Source organism: Schistocerca gregaria, chromosome 1 (genome assembly GCF_023897955.1).
Source record: "Schistocerca gregaria isolate iqSchGreg1 chromosome 1, iqSchGreg1.2, whole genome shotgun sequence".
NCBI lineage: Eukaryota > Metazoa > Arthropoda > Insecta > Orthoptera > Acrididae > Schistocerca > Schistocerca gregaria.
Genome location: NC_064920.1, coordinates 737,808,949 through 737,833,362, shown reverse-complemented (window position 1 = coordinate 737,833,362; position 24,414 = coordinate 737,808,949). Strand labels below are relative to the sequence as shown.

At 38.1% G+C, this 24,414-nt stretch overlaps 1 protein-coding gene across 1 annotated transcript in view; it reads right to left on the bottom strand.

Moving 5' to 3' along the window:
* Positions 1 to 8,517: 8,517 nt before the first annotated feature.
* Positions 8,518 to 24,414, bottom strand: part of LOC126271741 (ankyrin repeat domain-containing protein SOWAHA-like) — a 157,489-nt gene continuing 141,592 nt past the window's right edge. The window contains exon 10 of the mRNA XM_049974178.1: positions 8,518 to 9,449. Within this exon, the coding sequence (XP_049830135.1) occupies positions 9,246 to 9,449 (204 nt within the window). The 3' untranslated portion in view covers positions 8,518 to 9,245. The remainder of the gene's footprint in view (positions 9,450 to 24,414) is intronic.

Genomic DNA, 24,414 nt, shown 5'->3' with positions numbered 1-24,414 from the left:
GTCGTCAGGATGCCGGCAGCCAATTCAGTGGTCTGCGTCCCTGCCGACTCAGCGCCACTCAGTGAGAGCCGCAGGCATCTAACTGTGTGCTTCTCGCCAGCATGGCTGAGATCGTGGCGACAACAAGCGTCATGCGATCCAGAATCTGAATCTGCGGCCTTCACCTTAGGATGCCTCCAGTATGTTTTGGAAGCCAGGATGCCTGCCCGCGGTAGCGAGCCGTGGTGTGGCCCGCTGGTGGCTGGCTACAGACCCCGTGCCGGCCTCAGAGGGTCGAACCAGCGACCTGCAGTGGACTGGAATGCTGGCTCCCCATCTGCTGCTGTGTGTAGCTGGTGGTGTGACACGCCCCACCATCCAGGAGAGCTGCCAAATTTGAGTGAATCTCATTAGAAACCCGCACCTATTTATAAGCGGCTGTACATCTCTATTTTGCCATACACGCCACTTCGTGTCACATACTCCTAACAAGCTAGGTTGGCCAGTGGGCCCATTCTGCCTGTGATTTGCGACATGAAAAACTGCTACATATACTCTTTCAGCAATTTGACAGCCCTGTAGCCTCTATTCTACTTTGCAACTGTTGGTATGCGTAACTCTCTGCAATCCGGCCCGCACCTAGCTGTAACTTGTGCTCAGAATATCGCACAAAACTAACTTTCCCTGTCCTAAATGGTGGTGCCACTACAATATGGAAAAATGATGTAATATCTACTATGCTAACGTTTCTGTATGTTTCATTGAAATATATACATTTGTGTTTGTGTAAAAAATCTTGTAACCTGGCTTTCATAACTTAACTCAAAGGTATTCAGGTAGGTTCACTGAGCAGGCCAGTCCATTTCAGTACTGTTATTTCCACAAACCATTACCTCACAGATACTGCTGTATGATAGGGTGCATTATCATGCTGATAAAATCATCATGTCTGAACTGTTCTCTACTGCATGTAGTGGTGTAAAATGTGTTCATATCCTACTGCATATAGTGTTTTCTTAAGCGAAATAGGGGGACCACACCCTATCCATGAAAACACCCCCATACTATAAAATCACCTCCTTCATACTTCACAGTTAGCATTTACCTTAGTGGCAGGTGATGTTCTTTAAACATTCGCCGAAACCAAACCCCCCCCCCCATTGAATTTGGCTTAAGTCTTTGATTAGCCATCTTTTATTTTGTAGCTACTGAAGCCCAGTTGGTCTCTCCCATCCTTCACATCTATGCATGGCACATGCAGGTATCAATACTTTTGAATTTTATCTATTTCCTCTCTATGTAGTTAGTTGTCCTCAGAGCTGAATATTTGATGCTGACTGCACAAATACTCTGCTATTTGAACAAATAAACTGCCAAAAAAAATTTAGTACACCTGGAAAGATGACGTCTATTTTGATCCAATCATGGCATATGCCACCTGGGGGTAGTAGATGTATTGATAATGGTGTTAATTACGCCCACTAACAAGTAGCTTAGTGGAATAGCTACCAGAATTCCATCTGTATCTATCCTTTAATAGAGAATGCTCACAGCCAGAAGGCTCAGGGTGAAACAAGCACGCAACCATGCCACAGAGGCACACTTGTGTTTCCTACAACCAACTGAGTGAATTTGAAAGGGATCAAACTGTGGCCTTTGAAGTAGTGGGATGGCCCTTTTGAAGAATTACCACACAAACTGGATGTGTTGTGTCGGTTGTGCAATGATGCCGGTATCAGTGATCACGTGAACATTCTCATACTCATAGATGAAGTTCCGCATGTCCATCCAGCACAGACATTTCCCAGGATCGTCATATTGTAAGGACAGCAGTGGCAGATTGTAAAGCTATCACAGAAGAGATAAGAGGGCTTGTGAGCCCAGAGATGTCAACAAGAACTGTTAGGAGCCAGTCATTAGCAGTGGGACTACAGGCACACAAACCTCTAGTCTGGGTTCCACTTGCACCACAGCACTGACCTGTGCTACTCGACTGTTGCCATTAGAAGATTACTTGGAAGATGGTATGATATGCCTTAGTCTTCAGTGATGAAAGCAGATTCTGCCTACACACAAATGATGGTCATTCGCACATATGATGTAGACTGTGTGAGCGCTGTCTCATAGAATGTATTTGTCCAAGACACACTGGCTCCACCAAGGCCTTACGGTCTGGGGTTGGATAAGATACAACTCTCACTCAAATTTGGTGTTTCTGAAGGGGATGCTAAACAGTGCTCAGTATGAGCAGAATGTTATTATGCCAGTTCTTTTGCTGTTCTTGCAACAGGAACATGGTGTGTTGTTTGAACAGCATAATGCTCACCCATACACTGCCCATGGAACTCAACATGCTCTGCAAGATGTGCAGCAACTTCCCTGCCCAGCACAGTCTCTGGCCTTGTCTCCAATCAAGCATGTGTGGGGTATGATGGGACAAGAAGTGACTCATGCGACTCATCAATCAACAACTCTTACAGAACTATGTGACAGGTCGAGCAGGTATGGCTTAATGTATCCCAGGACAGTATTCACCATCTGTTGGATTGACTGGATGCCAGAGTCAGCACCTACATTGCAATCTGTGGAGACTACACCATGCAGTAATATTGGTGTTTCAGCATGGATTGATATCTGCTACCTCAGAGCCACTTGTACTATTGATTCATAAATGTAATCATTTCATTAAGTCCATATGCACTGTTGCAACAATAAATCTTGAGTGAATTGGAAACCTCTAAAAAGTTTATTTTACGGCATATTGCAACACTAAGAAAGTGAAGTGAAAGACATCATTTTGGCAAAAATGATAGAATCTGGCTATTTGTAGACTTTCCTGAATTCTGGAGGGTGGTACTCTTTCTCCTGGGAGGAACCGTACACTAACCAGCAACTATTATAGTGTTGCCCTCACTGGCTGTGTAGGAAACACCCAGGGGTGTATGGTCAGCTGTCATCTCTCTTTGGTTCTAGAATGTAGGAAGCTCCACCTTTGGACAATTAATACTGCTAGAAGTAGCAACTCATTCCTTGATCTTGTAAAGATCTACAACTTAGAAATAGTGATGCTCTGTTACACAAAAGTGAATAAAGGCTCAGTCAAACATTCTACCTGCATAGGTTGAATGCACTGTTGCCCACTGCAGTCAAACAGATTTCAGGCAGTGCTCAGTGACCCAACTGTTGAATGGTGTACTTTGCAAGAGAGTTAGCTGCTGTGTAGCATGTATGAGTAATAGATCTGAAGTTGACAACTGTTTCTTTCAATTGCATTCACTTGGAGAAAGAGCAGAAAGTGGATATATAATAGTAAATAAAGAACTATGATGAATTTCACTGTCTTTAATCAGAAATTTTTCATGTATTTTCATATGCCTCATGTACAGTTCAGAATACATTACACAAGCTCAATGAATCAAAAGTCTTGATTAATTCAAGTTGCGTATCATTAACCACCTAGTCAAAAAATAACATCTGACAGTGTTTTAGATGATTGAATGACACTTCATTATTACTCAGTACAGGCCTTGCTGCTGCAAGGGAATAATTATGACTTGTTGGCAAATATACTATTACATCAATTTAATTATATTTTACACAATGATATTATGCAAATGGATTAAATTAATACCTGTTTGAATTACACTTTTATCTATTTCATTCCACCTTTTTTTGGCATAATATTGTAATTGATATGGCATGTATGATACAAAAATACATTTGCCTGCACCAAATCAGTCAATCTATCTTGCTCTGTTGAAATTTCTCACAATTGCCCAGCATGGTCTCTGCAGAAAATCAAAACCTGCTGGCCACTTGCCATGAGCATCTTGCATGGATGCTTGCCATGAGCATCTAGCATGGATGCCCACTTCCTGTTTGACGATTGAAGTTATACACCAATGAATACATGTGCTTGCAGGACCAGCACAATACTCACTGTCTGTGCCAGTGGGCATCTGGCAACAACTAGTCATGAGCACCAACCATTTCTGTTTCTCATATGATCTGCAGTCTCGTTTTCTACATGATTAAATGTCCAGTTATGAAAATTACTTTTCCCAGTCAACTGTACAGTATGAAGCCATCTGGGATTCATCTAAAATGTGACCTAATGGCTCTTGGTGTCACCCTAATGTAATTCCCTGTGTAGGAGCTTGCTGGCTGCAAGGCTGATTAACTATGAGGCTCAGAATTAGCTAAAATTTACTTGGGTACAGGAACACAGTACTCCAGATTTTATTTACAGAGTGTAATTTTGTATGATCATTACAATATTATGCTTTTTTTACTCTTATTGGTCAAAGCTAGAGAAAAACATTGGCTGATTTGTAGTTCCCTCTGATCATGAACTCAAGATATGTTTACTATATGAATTTACTTTCTATAATATTGATGTGTGTACAGTCCTGAGGGGAGAAGAACAGAGAAGGTGTATTCACATAGCAAAATTCACCTTCTGCTCCAGTGGCCAACAAGCTGTTCAATATATGAACCCAGCAGAAAAATATGTCCATTCCATCCAATATACATACATATTAGTCAATATTCTAGTGGATACCATTGGGGTGAAAGCTATATGGGAGAAGAGGCAACAAGCCTTGTAGTTCCTTCCAGACCACTACAGACACTGGGGTCAAATGAAGCTGGAATTGACCTATGAGAGCTGTCCAATGGTGGTTGTTAATATTCTATCATCTTGCTCTGCACTGAAATACTCTTGTAAATTCCCCAGCTGTTCATCTGGATATGACATGGGTTCAACAGAGAAAGTTAGCAACAAGCATTTCTACAGGTTTCCAGAACAACCTCAAGAGTTGCTTCTGCAGTGGAAGAATGTTTGTAAACTGTCACCTGATGTGAGCTGTGCTACATATTTTGTTTCTGAAGATCATTTTTTTGAAGAACATTTTATGGATAAAACTAGGCATAGGCAAACAGGGGAGTGTTTCCAAAACATGTGGCAGGTGTTCCTTGTGAAATTGCTGTCAGTAGTGAATCAGGTGAAAGAGTTGTTAATAGTGAATTAGGCCTATCTAGCACTAGAGGTGCTATGGCAAGTGTTCATTATACAGCTGCTAATACAAGAAGTGAAACTGGTGTTCATGAACTACAAAGCTTTAGTTGTGCTGTGGCAAGTAATTCTCATATAGCTGTTAGTACCAGAAGTGGATCACATTAAACTGGTGTTAATAGTAAATTGGGCCTAACAAGCATGAAATACAGATGCCAATACCAGAAGATGCCAATATCAGAAGTGAAACTGGTGTAACTGTGCTGAGCAGTCATTCTCTGGGTTATGCCCCTCTTAAACTTTTTATCTCCCCTTAAATGTATCTGCAGATGGTGAGTACACATTCTAATCTGAAACATTTTGCAATGAGGAAAATGGGGCTTAGCAGACTTAACTCCAAGGAAATCAAAAATGTAAAAGGTTCATAGGCATACTCTAACAAGGCCGTCAAAACTGAAAGCAAAGCTACATCATGAAAAATCAGAACTAAAAACACTCAAAAGATTCATAGGACAGCAATACTTTCTCTTTCATAGAAGCTAATTTAAATTCTGTTGCCAAAGATTTCACAAACAGCTAATTAAGAAATCCTCATCAATCAGGAAATGCAAGGCAATGGACATCTGAGGACAAAGTGTTTGCTTTATCCTTATACAAATGAAGACCCCACCTACACAAATATTTGCATTCATTTTTAGCTTCCTTCTGTGAGGCATCTGAAATCTCTGTTGTCTTCTATACCTTTTGAACCAAGATTGAATACTTCTGTGATGAATGTAATAAAAGCAGAAGTTGAGGCAATGAACAACAGTGATGTTTGATGAAACATATTTGGAGAGGATTGTATTGTAATGCAAGCAAACAAGAAATTTCATGGTTTCACGATTTAGGGCATTTAGGGATGTCAAATGTACAAGCAAACCAAATCTTACAAGTGTGCCCCCCCCCCCCCCCCTCTGCACAGTCCCCACATATTGAAATGTGGTACAGTTTGTTAAAGGAAATGGAAAATTGGAAAGTGTTGGAGCAAGACACAGGGAGAGATAAGACAAAAATGTTCAGTTTCATAAATGGGTGGCAGACTACAATAAGATCCCTGATGTTCCTTTGGAACAGATTAAAAAATTAAGCATAAGGGCTTCCAATCAAGACCCACTGGAGAATGTATTTTGCTGTGTGAGGCAGCAAGGTGTTGTTGCAAACACCAACACAACTTGCCCAACCTATAAATTCACTAGGTAATAGTGAGGATGGCAGATGTGTGCCATTAAGCAATTTAAGGCAATTTTTGGGAGCAGGTGATGACAGCTTTCTTGACTCCACAACAGACCATTCCATTATTGATCGAAGTACTTTATACAGTGTCCCTGCTAATAATGAAGAAGCTACTGGTGGTGTTGGTGGTGGAGGGCTGATGTAATGAATGATAGACAAGCACTAGCACATGTAGCTGGTTACATTCTATGGAACATGGATGTAAAACAACTCTGTTCGCATCAACACCCATAGAGCATCATTTATTTACAAGTTTCAAGGAATATGGTGCTTTAAACCCACAATTATTGTACGCTAGTGAAAGCTTAATGTCCTTTATAGCTAATGTTCATAGTCAGCTGTATGCATTTTTAGATGAATGTGGACATCAGGAAAAAATGGAGAATACATTCTATTCACTGTTTAATTTTCCAGCGGAAATAACATTTTGCAAAGCCCATTTTTCTGAACAGTATATTTTAAGAAAATGTTTACCTCTTTTGATTCACAAGTATGTGAGAGATTGGAAACACACCATCGGTAATAAAAGACTTAATGCTATTAAAAACAAAATTAGTAAAAGATTTAAAGCCATATAAAAGACAAAAGAAAATTTTCATTGTGTGCTTGAGAAATAAAAAATAAGTTTTCTTTCATTTTGCTGTTTTTATCTGCCTTTCCTGATTTTAGTACTTAATGCTGATGTCTTCTTTTTTGTGTTGAAGCATTTACAATCAAAAGGTGCAGGAACATTTTTTTAAGAAATTAATAGTCAGTAGTGCAAGTTTGCTGGGCAATTACTCAGAAATTACAGTCCTCAAATGTAGTTGTAACAAATTTTAGAATTCTTCATTAATTAACAATGTCATAAAGATTTCTTAATTGAACCTCTTTAACTGCTGATTATTCTCTAAATAATATTTTTTTTTTTTTCTCTATTGGCCCCACGGCTTGTACGATGTAAAGTATGACAATATTCAGGAATGTTTGTAGTCCAATTTAGCTGCTACAATTTTTATTTATCTTGTGACATTATTTAGACTCTGAGCTTGTTTCGACTTACTATCAATATCAAGTGTTGCGTCTAGTTCTATGACACACAAAATGTCCTGGAGCTTTCATGTATTGATAGAAATCAATATGTGTGTGTCAGCTTGCAAGTCTATTTTTGACATTTGCGTCTGACAGTCGCTGCTCAAGAAAACACCATAGGAGCAATGACTGTCAGATGCAAATGTCAAAAATAGACCTGTAAACTGACACACTTATACTGATTTCTGTAAACATATAAAAGCTCCAGGATGTTTTGTGCATCACAAGAACTAGACACAACACTAGAAACAAGCTTGTAGTGTAAATAACTGAAATTAAATAAAATTGTTGCAGCTACAAATATTCATGAATAATAGGTTTGTATTGCAATGTGCTATAGCTGTGTTTAAATTATTTTATGATGATGCTAGTCAAAATAATTACATAGCATGCCCAGAAAACTGAGATAAGAAAATTACAAGAAAAAATATAAAAAAACACCCTACGACGTACATAAGCTAGGAGGGATGCCACCCACAATTTTTATCCTTTTTTAGGTCAACTCCATACTACTAGAGATGCTGTTATCTGCCTGTATTTCCCTCTTTTTAACATGGGAGTTGTGATTCTCTTTTCTTATCATTCTGTGGTGGATACCAAGGCGTGTAGAAATCGGGGGAAAGGAATTTAGCAGATACAGTAGCCAAGCAGGTACCCACAACACTTACAGGTAAACTGTTTACCATCTACCTCTAAGCAGTGTCCTCAGACTTTAAGCAATGGACCATGCTTCAGTGGGATAAAATGTGGTGAAGGTTGAGTAAAAAGAAGCTGCAGTCAATGTGAACTAACACCTTCTTTTGGTCAGAAAAAGAGATATTAAATGCCCTTAACATACCTCTAATCTACACTCTGGCCTTTTAACGTGGTACCTATTCATGTACTCATGTATGGGAAACCAAAAATCTGCAGCACTTATGACATATAGACATCTGTACACATTTTACATGAGTGAGTCCACATAGTCTGCCCAAGTGAGAGCAGTCCATAATTGGCTTAGGTCTATTATATTTTAGGTTACGGCACACAGTCAGTGATGTAATTATCACATTTTATTTGACGTCTCAGCATTCGCAAGGTGTGTTGGAAAGTATGGATTCAGGCAATATTAAATTACAACATTTTAGTCATTTAACTGAAATTTCAGTACATATTTATATTCAAATAAAATTTTTAACTGTAAGTTGTTAAAAATACTTATTTTATTTAATTCACATAGTTACATTAATTTCTACAGTAAACCATCAGTCATAGTCTACACAGTACAAGTATTGAGATTCACATGTGCATCAACTAAATCATTGAGTAATGTACAACATTTCTCACATAAAAATAAATTCTAATTATTAATTACCATGAATGCGAAAAGAACTGAACAGTTTATTTCCTTTTCTATCTTTCCTACATGTTTCTAAAAACTAGAATCGAACGCTGACGAGAACAAGTTTACTTCAGGACAATATATCACAAAGAAAACAACTTGCAGAGACAATTACTTCTAAGACTAAATTATAGCACTGCAGTAAAATGATTTACATTGACATTAAATTAACTTTAATGCTGAATTTAGGACAAAATTCAGGGCAATTTTACAAAGAAATGAAGCAAAACTGATAACACAGAAACTATTCTACAAAAGTAAAAATACTGTAGGCTGATAACAGCTTTTATCAAACATACAACATATCTGTAAAAATACAAAAATAATACTCAGAATTTTATAATAAATATGAAAAACTTGAAGGAAAGAAAGCAATACATCAAACTGAATACCACTACATCAATATTATAGAAACTGGTTTCACAATACTAAAATGTTTTAAAAATACTTTGGGACTGGAACGGCACAAAAACAAGCAAGCCAACACTAGACAGTCTCTCATGGATGAAATTCACAACACATTAATCAAACAGTGCCTTGCCAATTATTGCCGAATCCACATGCCGAGTCAGAATCTGAATCCTGCCCTGGCTCACTGTTTGCAGTGCGAGACTGACTTGGAGGTGTACTTGGTGTGCTGTAGCTACCAGTAAAGTCAGCAGCACCGTGTCTAGAGCGACGTTTCTTCAATGGTGCTGCCTTTGGTGGTGGCATTCGGCGACGGTCAACCTGAAAAATATTGCAATTTGTTGAGGGTAACCCGTGATATGAAAAACTGTTAAACTAACAAAATATCAGTGTTGCATTATGGTGGACTAAATGCTATTTTTCTAAGGAAATTTCTTGTCAATTATTTAATGATACAATTTAGATACATTAATGATCTGTAACTGAAGGGAATGCAAAAGAACCCATATATTTTCTCATAATATACTACAAAATATATTAAAAACAAAGATTCCAAGACTTACCAAGCGGGAAAGCGCCAGTAGACAGGCACAATAAAATAACACACACACACACAACACACACACACACAACACACACACACACAACACACACACACACACACACACACACACACACACACACACACACAAAATTTAGAGCTTTCGCAACCGGCGGCTGCTTCGTCAGGAAAGAGGGAAGGAAAAGGAAAGATGAAAGGATGTGGTTTTTAAGGGAGAGGGTAAGGAGTCATTCCAATCCTGGGAGCGGAAAGACTTACCTTAGGGGGAAAGAAAGGATAGGTATATACTCGCGCACACACACATATCCATCCATATATACACAGACACAAGCAGCCGCCGGTTACGAAAGCTCGAAATTTGTGTGTGTGTGTGTGTGTGTGTGTGTGTGTGTGTGTGTGTGTGTGTGTGTGTGTGTGTTATTTTATTGTGCCCTGTCTACCGACGCTTTCCCGCTTGGTAAGTCTTGGAATCTTTGTTTTTAATATATAATTAATTTAATATATTTTCCCATGTGGAAGTTTCTTTCTATTTTATATACTACAAAATACGTGTATGTCCTATCATCATGCAACCACCACCAGCATTATAGAGCACAATGAGTTATTTAAAAGTAATAATTCATCTTCTTAGCAATTCACTGTATTATTTCAAATGACATGTTCTATATTACTAGTAGACTACTTGTACCACATGTAATCAACAGGGGGAGGGGGGGGGGGGGGGGGGAACCTATGGTGTCTTAATGCTACATACATGCCACTGAAGACCATTCATGTGACATCACATAATGCCATAATGCATTTTCTGACACAAAAAAATCAAAGAAGGAAAATGATTAAACTGAAACTGGACACAACTGAAGGGAAAATGAGATCATGAACTCTTTCTGAGAGAATGCTCAGAGTTACTTCCACGTAGGTGCATTATTATGAATATTATTGTGAAGTGGAAAACTCATGCAAATACTAAACCCAATCATTTCTTGTTAGACCAGAAAAAATAACTGATATTGATCACTCTGAAACACAATTCACAAAAAAAATTGGTAGACATCTTTATCAGCTACCAGTGGACTTCACAGAAGCTCAAGTACAGAAGTCAGAGAGAGAACAGTCCATGAAACAGTGATAAAATTAGATTTTCATGGTTAGGCTGCTGCCCAGAAACCACTTTTTCACTGGACTGAATGTGCAGATTTACTTTGAATGGTGTAAATAATGCCATCAGCAATCTATGGCACCAGAGTAGGATTTTTATTGCAGTGATGAGTCTTAGTATATAATGTGACATTCACATACCTTTAGCAGACTGATATGTGGCACACAGACAAACACAACAGAACATAGTATTAACTAGCTTTTGACCTCTGGCTTTTCTTCTGGCTTAAAGTAAACACTTTCACACACACAATCACGCAGATACCCAAACGCCGACTATCATCCAAACACACACAACCACAGCAGCAATAAAAAACAGTGTTGCTGCAGTGACAGTAGTGTGCATTTGGGTGTCTGTAGTTATGTACATGAATGTGTGTACTTTCATCCAGAAGAAAAGTCAGATCTCAAAAGCTAGTTAATAGCGTACTGTTATGTGTGTCTGTGTGCCACACATCAGTCTGCTAAAGGTGAGTGATTGCCTTTCCTCTATTTTACTTACTGTTTCAGCCCAGAATTCCATTATTGTAATGTGACATTCAGATGTACAAGTTTGAATGTGGTGTGCGAGGTCTGTTCAAAAAAATTCCAGAATATTTGTAATTTCGCACCAATGGTATATTGGAGCAAAATGCAGTTGGCATCTCTGCACACTTCTGTGTTTAATGTCTATCAGTTATTGTTCAGTGCTGTAATGAGTAAAACATTGTGTCACACAGTTTGCAAATTTTGAGACAACCAAGCTACAGGAGCAACAAGTCTGCATTAAATTTTGCATGAAACTCAAGAAAACCTTTACAGAGACACGCCAAATAATTTAAAAATGACCCTCATTCAGGACGCCCTTCAATGTCTACCAGTCATGCTCATGTCAGAAACGTCAACAAAATTGTGCATGCCAATCGAAGACTGGGTGTCCAAGGGGTTGCAGAAAAATGTAGCATTACAGTTAGATCGTGTCATGAATTCCTGACAGCAAGCTGGACTGTATCGTGTTGCCACCAAGTTCACCCCACAGCTCATGAGTCAAGACCAGAAAGATCTTCACCTTGCAATCTGTGAAGAGTTTTTGGATCGTGCAAATGGGACGATGTTCCTTAAGAGAATCATAACTGGTGATGGCACATGGGTCAACAGTTATGACATTGAGACCAATGTTAAATCTCCACAATGGTTTGGGAAAGGTTCTCCAAGACCAAAATAAGCTCATCAGGTCAGGTCAAATGTCAAAGCCATGCTGCTAGTTTTGTTTGACTTTGAAGGATTAGTTCATCATGACTTCATGCCACATGGACAAACTGTTAATCAATGATACTATCGGGATGTGTTGCAACGACTATGAGAAAATGTGAGAATGGCCTGAAATGAGATGAGACAGTTGATGGCTACTGCATCACAATAACGCACCTGCACATTCATCTTTGTTGGTGCATGACTAATGCACAGAAATGTAATCACTGTGCTGCCTCATCATCCGTATTCTCCAAAATTGGCCCCTGTGGACTTTTTTTTAATTTCCACAGTTGAAAACCCCGTCGAAAGGATGAAGATTTAAAATGACAGGTAAGATAGAAGAAAATTTGCAGATGGCACCTCACACGATCCAACAAGAGGTGTACCAAGACTGGTTTCGCAAGTGGAAACGGCATTGGGAGAAGTGTATCAATTGTGGAGGAGAGTATTTTGAAGGAGACCATGCACAGTAAGTTAAAGGTAAGCACAGAAAAATTTTGTGGACAAAGTTCTGGAATTTTTTGAACGGACTCATAGTTACTGTTTTTACCTGGGAGTGTATGTTGGCAGTGAAACAAGGCGGCAGTAGCTAATGGTGTGAATCTGTTCTTCTAGTACAGAATACACCAGTAGCTTTGATGAATGGTTAAATGAGTACAGATGTTAATGAAAACATGTTACACAATAGCATGCTTTAGAACCCTTTTTTTAATTAGCATTACAATGGTCTTGTCCATATCAATAAAGCAAGAACCACTGCACTGTGAATAAGAAAATTACTGAACTGCCCTGTTCAATGTCATGTGCATTTCATCCTATGGCACTATTGCACTATTCCATTTCTCCACATTTGGGTGGCGTTACAGTACCATGATTGGCTACATGCTGTAAATAGGAGGAAACATCCATGCACTGCATAACACTTCATGCATCACCAATGATCAGTATTTTGCTCTAAAAAATACAATAATTTGTAGCAGAATATAAATTGTAGCATAAAAACCTGGGGCTTGGTAAATTGCTTTAGCACTTGGATATCTTTTTGTCTCTGGTGCATTCTGTCATTTATAATTAGCTTCACTTTTATCTTTTGCCTGCCATATCTCTTTTGAGGAAATTTCTTTGACAAATCACATATATTTTTTTCTCTCTTAAAAATATTTTTGTTTCTTTGCATTTCTCAGATGTTTAAATATTCAAAGTGCATGTGTATCCTGTGACACTACTTGTGAGACTGTAGGACTGCTTTAATTTTGTTTCTTGTTTCAGCTTCTTACTGCATTGTTTCATAGTATATTAATGATCTCATTGGAGGGTGCAGACAACCATAATATTTCCAAAGATTATAGCTGAAAGTCATAATCTAATATGCATACTCAAAAGAACTTCACAAGTGCTTGTTGAATAACTTCTAGCATTACAGTTATTTGTTTTAGCAACTTTGCTCCTGATTATTTTGGACTGTAGATGCAATAAAAAAATGTCTGTATCATGCTGAACATGTTCTAGCAGTTAAATGTTCATAAGAACATCTTCCAAGGAATACTGCAATATTCCCTGCAGTTCAGTCATATATGTGTTGAACATTATTAGTTCTATAAGGAGCTATCAACTAATAAAATAGGTATAAAAAACCAGCTACATAATGATGCCAATCTGAGCAATCCCTTAAAAGTAATTTTTGATCCAATCTTTAATGAAAAGGACCATTGAGATAATAGCAATACTGATTCTGTTTCACTAATATCTGTTACAAATTTAACAATACTGTGCTATCTATGACTCAAAAAGAATGATGCACTCTAAAAGATGAGATTTACTTCTATTTGTGGAGAATACTGTAACACAATCATCAGCAAAATTCACCCCCAAAATGCATTTAATGTTAAATATTGATAAATCTGCTCTGTAATGATGTTTGCAATGTGCTAGAAAAAGAATATTTCCAGTCACAATCATTTAATATTCAGTACATGTGACTTTTATCAATTCACACCAACTGCTTCAAGTAAATCGATTCTTATTGTAATACATAAATTACGTCCTTTAGATCGTGTACTCCTGTACGAAGACATTTGTAAAATCTGCTGTCAAAATTTCTCATTGACTGCTGCAACATCTCAGCTGGGATACTATGAATTATGTCCCAAATTCTCTGTTTTAACTCATCCAGGGTTCTTGGTTGAGTTGTATATACTTTGCTCTTGAGGTGGCCCCACAAGAAAAAATCACAAAAGGATAAATATGGCGATCTAGGGGACCAGGGAATGTTACTGAATCGTGAGGTTACACTGTTGCCAAACAATTCTCATGCATATGTCATTGACTGCCGTGCAGTGTGTGATGTCGCTCCGGGCTTCTTGAACATTCGGAAAGTTGTTCCATACAGGTGTAAGGAAAGTTTGTAACATCTCCATGTAAAGATCAGCATTGTCAGTTATTGTGTTTCCCTGTTCACTTGTGAAAAACTACAGTCTGATAATCCCATGTGGTGAAGCACCACACCATACTGTCACTTTACTATCGTGTAAAGGGCACTCATGAACTTTGTTATGATTTATGTTTGACCAGTAATGGTAGTTCTGTTTATTAACATAACCTGTGAGATGAAAATGTGCCTCATCTGACATCCATAACTTGTTTAGAAATTCATCATCATTGTTTATTTTTGTTATCATTTGTTGACAGAATCCTAATCATAACTGGTAATTGTTGTCTTTCAATTGCTGCACCATCTGTAGTTTGTATGGATGAAATTTTAAATCAAGATGAAGAATTCTGCAAGCACTCTCCTGGGACATTCCAACCACTGCTGCTTGCTTATGAATTGAATGCCATGTGTTCCATAACACAGACTCACATACAACATCAATGTCCGCTGGACAACACACATTTCTTGCTTGTCCTGTTCATTTCTTCTTGAGGGTAGATCCAGTCTCTTGAAAGTTTTTAATCCAACATTTTATCATGTGTTTCGACAGAACGGCATCATGATGTTCTAAATTAAATTATCGAAACTCCCTCTGTGCCACTACCAAACTATCATTGTTTTTATAAAATGTTTTTGTGGCTAACACATGCTGTTGTCTGTTACACAGATCCATGATTACTGAAATTGTGGACAGTTTACTCACTAACTGTCATGAAACTGCAGTGCTGCAACCTGCCCATAGCTGCCACTACTCATTTCAGATATTCCCGTTATTCTGTGTCACCCTATATTTAATGCCACAGAGCTTGTGTGTGCCACTCGCATGTAAATCAGCCAACGATATTAAATATATCTACAAAATTGTTGGAAGATTAAATGCATTTAGGTGTTCAAACTAGTTTAATATTCTTCCAACATCAACGAAAAATTCCAGCTGTTATAATAATAGAACACAGTTTTCTGACAAGTGACAATGTACTATGAAAACTCCCACAAAAGAAAAGTGAAGGGGTTCATCTTCAGTTTCTTATGGCTCGAACAATCCCTAGACTAAAATATATATTTTAAATAAGAAGCTGCCTATTATGTTTAGTGTCTAAATGCTTTCGTCAGCAGAATCTTGATGTTATAATTTCATTACTGCTCATGCTTCAAGGCATTTGCAAGAACAAAGTATTTAATGTCTGGTGGACTGATGGAGTAGTGTGATACAGCTGGATAGCTTGTAAAGTAAGCTGTAAGTCTGCACATAATAGCTACGAATTGATGGATGATAGTATCTTGTTATTATCCTCAAAGGCATTGAGAATACTTACCATTACTATTGTCTCTAAAGACAACAAGCAGATGACCATACAAGTTCAAAAATGATAAGAAGAGTCAAACGACAAGCCTTTTCATAAATGCACCATTGCTTTCTTATGAACATAGGTGTCAAGGAATTCACTAGAATACTTGCAGCAGGTCAGCAGAGCCAACAAACATCTTTCTAAAGAAGGGCATCAACATCATTTTTCATAACGGCAGACAGTGTGCACAGTCAACAGCATTTAAACTATTCTCTGTTATTTCCGTAGTGAAGTATTGGCTCATTTAATTACAGTTACGGCCAGTCCATATACTGTTCCATTTGCTTTCAGGACTGAAGAAATGTTTAAAGAGTAATAATAATACAACACTTTAATCTTATATCTTTCCCCCATGTTTTGTCTGACTGCTCCTATAAAGTAGGAGTGAGTGTTCATCGGAGGTGAGGGTATCATCTGGAGTGCCGCAGGGAAGTGTGGTAGGTCCTCTGTTGTTTTCTATCTACATAAATGATCTTTTGGATAGGGTGGATAGCAATGTGCGGCTGTTTACTGATGATTCTGTAGTGTACGGGAAGGTGTCGCCGTTGAGTGACTGTAGGAGGATACAAGATGACTTGGACAGGATTTGTGATTGGTGTAAAGAATGGCAGCTAACTCTAAATATAGATAAATGTAAATTAATGCAGATGAATAGGGAAAAAATCATATAATGCTTGAATACCCCATTAGTAGTGTAGCGCTTGACACAGTCACGCCGATTAAATATTTGGGCGTAACATTGCAGAGCGATATGAAGTGGGACAAGCATGTAATGGCAGTTGTGGGGAAGGCGAATGGTCGTCTTTGGTTCATTGGTACAATTTTGGGAAGATGTGGTTCATCTGTAAAGGAGAGCACCTATGGAACGCTGGTGTGAGCTATTCTTGAGTACTGCTTGAGTGTTTGGGGTCCCTATCAGGTCGGATTGAGAGAGGACATAGAAGCAATTCAGAGGCAGGCTGCTAGATTTGTTATTGGTAGGTTTGTTCATCATGTGAATGTTACGGAAATGCTTCAGGAACTCAGGTAGGAGTCTCTAGAGGAAAGGAGGCATTCTGTTCGTGAATCGCTACTGAGGAAATTTAGAGAACCAGCATTTGAGGCTGACTGCAGTACAATTTTACTGCCGCCAATTTACATTTCATGGAAAGACCACAAAGATAATATGAGAGAGATTAGGGCTCATACAGAGGCATATAGGCAGTCATTTTTCCCTCGTTCTGTTTGGGAGTGGAACAGGAAGAGAAGATGCTAGTTGTGGTATCAGGTACCCTCTGCCATGCACCGTATTGTGGATTGTGGCGTATGTATGTAGATGTAGAAGTAGATGTAGTAAGATAACAACAGAACACTTCAACACTATACATGCGTATGTTATAAGTTTAATTGTGACATCTGTTAAATAAGAGCACAGCACTAATAGCCAACAGCATGTAGAGATGTGAGAACAATAATGAACCACACTACTGATATTAAACACACTAGCAATAATAAATAATCACCAGTCCCTCAAAAAAATAAAACATAATGCTACTATAATATTAATCATACTAACAGTAATAGATAATCAGTCAACTTAATTATGGTTCACATCCACTATTTATTCTAAACAATACTAAAGTGCCTCATTCTTTACTTTAAACAATCTCAAAGTCCATTTTTTCTGAAACAATAATCTTTAAGCAGCCACAAACAGCAAAAGTAGGAACAAATTTACTCATGCATAAACTGCTAAGAACAACATGCTATGAAAAATCGTACTTATTGACAGACCTGTCTTCCTTCAGCACCTCTTGGAGATCCATAAGAGGGAAAAAAAAGAATTTATTAGACTGAATGTTAAAATGTCAGACCCCAACAACTTTATTACAACACAAATTTATAATTAAAATTGTCACAGTATGGTTGTAGGTTGGCTTACAGCAGATTTGTTCACATAATGAGCTCCTGGTGACACTGACAATTCACACTGTGTGAAAACATTGCATAATATACCTTATATGGCATGTAGATGAGGTGCAATAGTAGGGCTCCTTGGTACACTATAGCTATGTGCAAATTACATCATGTACACAGTGATCCTAACTTGTTCTCACAGCAAATCTTTACATTTATGTGTAGCTGCTTATACAAAAGTGTTTTATGATGTCATCACTACACAAGATATGTGCTCTAATCTCACTACATAATATGAGTTACACCTCATGTCAGTAACTTGTAACCAGTATGAGTCAGTAACTGATGACCAGCATGATTCATTCTAGATTTCCACACAGAACTGTCAGTGTCTGTCATACATCACAAGATATATTCATTACACACACAAATATATATACATGAAACATCATTAATATTTAAGATCCTCTTTAGGGCACATTTTGAATTATTCTATTGTATAAAATGCTTTTTCTCTGAGTCATTTTCATATGGTGTACCTGAGCCAGCCAGAGACATGCCATCTGCCTGTGCTGGCAATATGTTAAATACTTGTTAACCCATATATGTTCTTGTGTCAGTTAGTTTCATGTTTGGTGGATCATTTGTGTGCTTAATCATAATGATGTGAAACGAGTTATTTTGCATTCACATCACACATTCATATGTAAATACACACATTACAAAATTAGAAATTCTTCTATGGAATAGAAGGAGTTGACAAAGAGAAACTTTTTCAGCTTGTTTTCAAATTTAACTGTGCTGTCTTCCAAACATTATATATTGAATATAATAGAAAGAAACATTCCACATGGGAAAAATATACTAAAAAAGATGCTGTGATTTACCAAACGAGAAAGTGCTGGCAGATAGACACAATAGAAAATTACAAACACACACACAAATTTCAAGCTTTCGCAACCCACAGTTGCTTCATCAGGAAAGAGGGAAGGAGAGGGAAAGACGAAAGGATGCCGGTTTTAAGGGAGAGGGTAAGGAGTCATTCCAATCCCGGGAGCGGAAAGACTTACCTTAGGGGGAAAAAGGGACAGGTATACAGGTACACACACACACACACACACACACACACACATTCATCCGCACATATACAGAAACAAGCAGACATACGTAAAGGCCTTTACATCTAAGGTAAGTCTTTCCGCTCCCGGGATTGGAATGACTCCTTACTCTCTCTCTCTTAAAACCCACATCCTTTCGTCCTTCCCTCTCCTTCCCTCTGTCCTGATGAAGCAACTGTAGGTTGCGAAAGCTTGAAATTTGTGTGTGTGTTTTTTTATTGTGTCTATCTACCAGCACTTTCTTGTTTGGTAAGTCACAGCATCTTTTTTAGACATTATATATTATTAGATAAATGATCAAAACATTTGGTGGCAGCATTGTGTGACCCTTTTTTACTAAAGACAATCTTAATGTGGAGTAATTAATTGTACAATGTAAACTTTCATAAATGGAAAAGTCACAGTTAATAAAATGTTCCAGGCTATTATGCTATGGTCAAATGGATTTCACATCCAAACCCAACGTTTTGTCCTCATCTGCAAAGGACATTTGCAAGGGGGATTGTAACTTTTTAAGTGTTCGAGTCACATCCTTGATCACTACAGACTGCAGCAAAATTCTGATTATGCTTGCTTCCATGCAATGGTGCGATGTCACATGAAAAACCGGAACATGGGGGTTATCTACAAGCCCACCCAGAAGATACAAGATTGTCTAAAATTGACCAATGATGCTCGCAAACTGCAGTAATTTCTAGGATTGTTTCTCATTGCGGGAAGGTGTACGTGGGTACTACAAAAAAGAAGGATCAAAAAATGACAAAGTGCACAAGGGCAGCTACAGAAGGGGGGGGGGGTGGGGGCTGACAGATCAGCTGTTGCAGAACACATTTTGCAGCCTGGACACTACCACATTCATTTTGATAGGAGTCAAGTACTGGCAGCCACAACTAGATACCATAAAAGGCTATACAGGGAGGCCACAAACACTGTAAAACACTCCAGAAACACTAATAGGATGGAGTAAGGTGTCAAATTGAATGACATCTGAATTACAGTGCTGAAGAAGGTGCAAACAAAACAAAAGATGATAGCAGTTGCCAATGGCCAATTGTGCTAGAGTATTCAAAACATGTGACGTAACACAACTTCATGGAAGCATGCATAAATGACATTTTGCTGCAGTCGGTAGTGAACCAGGGCATGAATCAGACATTCAAAGAAGTTACAATCCTTCTTGAAAATACCCTCCGTAGACTGGAACAAAATGTTGTGTTTAAATGTGAAATCTATTCAAACATTCTATAATAGCCCAAACATTTCATTACTCGTGGTGTTTTTTTTTTCTTCTGGTATTGTTATTACGTACATCATTTTCTTTTTGAACTATAGTGGATTGTTTAAAACAAACTTCATGAGATAACAAATATACTGTGCAGTAGTGGTCAAAATCTGTAACTCTTTCATCATATATTACAAGATGGCCATAGGTGAGCACCACATATTTGAGCAATGAACACTTTCCTTCTAAATTTTGACTCACACCAGAACATTATAAAATCACCGATTTCAAGAACCTGTCGAGTCCACTTTTGGTGAAAATTGAGTTACAGGCAGAAATCCATACTCTGCAAGTAGCAGCTCCAGACTGTGCACAAAAACAACCATAGTCATTGAAACTTCTTGGCAGATTAAAACTGTGTGCCGGAATGAGACTTGAACTTGGGACCTTTGCCTTTCACGGGCAAGTGCTCTACCAACTGAGCTACTAAAGCACGACTCACGCCCCGTCCTCACAGCTTTACTTCTGCCAGTACCTCGTCTCCTACCTTCCAAACTTTACAGAAGCTCTCCTGCAAACCTTGCAGAACCAGCACTCCTGAAAGAAAGGATATTGCAGAGACATGGCTTAGCCACAGCCTGGGGGATGTTTCCAGAATGAGAGCACTACCCACGAAAGGCAAAGGTCCTGAGTTCGAGTCTCAGTCCAGCACACAGTTTTAATCTGCCAAGAAGTTTCATATCAGCACACACTCCACTGGACAGTGAAAATCTCATTCTGGAAACATCCCCCAGGCTGTGGGTAAGCCACATCTCAGCAATATCCTTTCTTTCACAGGTGCTACTTCTGCATGATTCAAAGGAGGGCTTCTGTAAAGTTTGATAGGTAGGTGATGAGGTACTGACAGAAGTAAAGCTGTGAGGACGGGGCGTGAGTCGTGCTTGAGTAGCTCAGTTGGTAGAGCACTTGGCAAAGGTCCCGAGTTCGAGTCTCGGTCTGGTAGACAGTTTTAATCTGCCAGGAAGTTTCATATCAGCGCACACTCTGCTGAAGAGTGAAAATCTCATTCTGGAACCATAGTCATTGTTTCCTGCCATGAAAACAGATGTAGGAAGTTTGAATGGGGCACAGAAATGCCCCAAGTCTGGGACTTTGATTATTTTTCTTCTCAACTATTGGCACTACAGTAATGTGTGGTACAACTGCACAGAACAAACTGGTGTTATCGAGATTGATATTCTTATGAAAATCATCAATGCAAGGAGTTGTGGAAGCAATGGAAATCATCAATGAGCTTCATACCAACAACTTCACCTGGAAACTTGTTTACAGGAAGAAATCACAACTGCCAGATGAAAAGTGATACAATAAAAAATGTGTATGGTTTGTTCCTGACAGTGAAAGTGTATCATCCTTCTGAAATGAAATACTAACTTGGCCTACAGCAGATGTGCAAGAAACATAGATAGGTCTACTGTACTGTCGACATTGAATACTATTTTGTTCTATTGTATGTTTCTCCCTCTGTGAGCAGTATTAATTTGCAAACACAATCAAACATACTGTATTGCAGTGCTGCGAGAAACATAAGAATAGTGTACTGTTTTCAAAATAAAATTAACTAATTTGTTTTTGTACTTCTTAATTTTTTTTTATCAATATAGCATGGATTGCAAAAACAACTTAAATCCACAGCCCGAAAATATCTTTTATGCTACAAACAGCATAGCAGGTTGATGTGAAATATTAACAATAAACTTGTTCAGTGCAACTTAATCTTCAGTTTAAGTTTCACCTTGTTCTAACTATTCATGTAGTAATTATATAATTATATAAATTTAGTAATTATATAGTTTTATTACATTTCTTAGAATTATGACAATGTGACTTGGGTTGTTTTTGCAAATGTGCATGAACTAAGTTGTTTGAGGAGTTCCAAAATGTGTTTTTTCCAGTTTAAATTGTCATCAAAATAGGGACACCTAAAAGTTAACATAGTTATTATTCCCTCACCATGTGTTACACGTTGCACTGGAGTAGCACCTCCACATGTGCAGAAGTGAACATATTTTGTCTTTTTGGATTTTAGAGGGACAGTATGCAGAAAACCATGCAATAATACTTTTAAGACAGTTATTTACGATCCATTCTGTTGTCCCTTTAAATACTCCCACTCGCATCATGAATTGATCACCGGGATTGATGGCATTCACAATAACAGCACTCAATTCCATGATTGGGATACTGTAGTGAATCTAGTGTACAACCTCACTCTATGAACTAGCTAAAGATGTACTCGTGATGATGGCCTTCACCTGATGAGCTTCATACTGCTCACTGCCTACCATCTGCTGATGGAGAAACTGTATGTTTGGAATGATTTCAATAGATGCATCATCAGCAAAAAGAACTAATTCTGCTTGATGATCTTAGCTGGAAGGTTGTTTACATGCATGAGAAACAACAGTGGGACTATACTGAGCTTTGTGGAACCCTATGAGTGATTTATCTCCAGTCGGAAGAATCTCCCCTGCTTACATTGGTTGAATTATTTGGTATAATTTTCTTTTTTTACTTATTGTTCAATGGTTCCATAAACCACAATTTATCCAGGAGAATGTGGTGATCCACACAGTCAGATACCTTACACAGGCCACAAAAATATCGTCTGGCAGTATTCTGTTATATAGTGCTTGTTGAATTTGGTGAGTGAATGTGTAAATAGCAATCTGAGATGAGTAATTCTTTTGAAATCCAAACTGTAATTTACTTAGGATCTTAATGTTGGTCAATTGGGATATCACTATTTAAAAAAAAAAATTATCAAAAATTTTGGAAAATGATGTCGGTAGTGAAACGGGTCAGTAGTTATTGATATCTTTCATATCACATTCCTTATGCAGGGGTTTAACAATGCCATATTTCAGTCTCTCTGGAAAAATTCCCTGAGTTAGTGATGTAATACATATTTCAGAAAAGACTGTGCTTATTATATAGTAACAAGTCTTGTATTCTGTCGGAAACACCATCAGTTCCAGATGAGCTTTTATTTTTCAGAGAATATGTAATTAATTTCCGAAGAAGAAGTGGGTGTGACATCCTTATGACAGAATTTTGTGGAAGTTGCTTGTTCAAAATACTTCTTGGAATTTTCTCCTGAAATATTTGTGCCATAATTTTCTACAACATTTAAGAAGTGATTATTAAACATATCTGCCATCTGTGACCAATCATTTACTGCCTTTCTATTTAAATTGATAGAGATGTTATCCTGTTCTGCAAGTTGTTACACTGCGCTGCGTCTCATTTTACTACATTCCATACAGCATTAAATCTGTTGTTGCAATTACTGATTCTGTTTCATGTTTTTCTAATAACATTTGTTAGCAATTTTGAGTAGTTTTTGTAGTGCGCAATTACTGCTGATTTTCTGTAAATACTGTATTACTAGCCTTCTGTTTGTTTACTAACAAAATGTAAGTGATTAGCAGAAGGCAACATATGGCAATTTACAACATCATTGTTGAGTCAGCTAGTTGGAAAGGAAGCAAAACTAAAAACTGTCCCTTTGTAGAAAAGATCTGGCTTGAAGATAAAATTCAGAATCTCATAATAGATTGTAGCACCACAGTGAAAAAGTATGAATTAATTTTTAATTATTTTAATTAAAGAGGTATTAACAAATAATTTTTTAAGCTACATTTGGATTCTTTGTGGGCAGGGTGACAATTATTGAACTATATGAAAACTCATCAATTAGTTACCTACTACGGTGTGCACACACTTTATTCAACATTTAATCATCACTACAGATACTAGGATCTGGTTATGACATGTTCGATATGCCTGCCATCGTTGGATGTGGCACAGGCGATCAGCAACATTCTCCATGACCCACTGAAGTGCCAGAACACCGATGCTGTTGATTGTCAATAACCTCCTGAATGGCTGTTTTCAGCTCAGCAATGGTTGTGTGGTTATTGCTATACACATTTTCTTTAATATAGCCCCACAAAAAGGAGTCGCATATGTTCTGAACCTGAGAATATGGCGGCCAATGCCCATGCCAGTGGCCTCTGGGTACCACAGAGCCAGAATGCAGTCCCCAAAGTGCTCCTCCAGACATCAAACTCTCTTCTTCTTTGATGGGGTCAAGCTCCATCTTGCTCAAAGCACATCTTATCGAAACCAGGGATGCTTTTCATAATGGGGATGAAATCATCTTCCAAAACCTTCATGTACTGTTCAGTAGTCACCATGCTATTAAGGAATATTGCACTGATTTTTCCATGACTGGACATTGCACCTGTCGAGGGT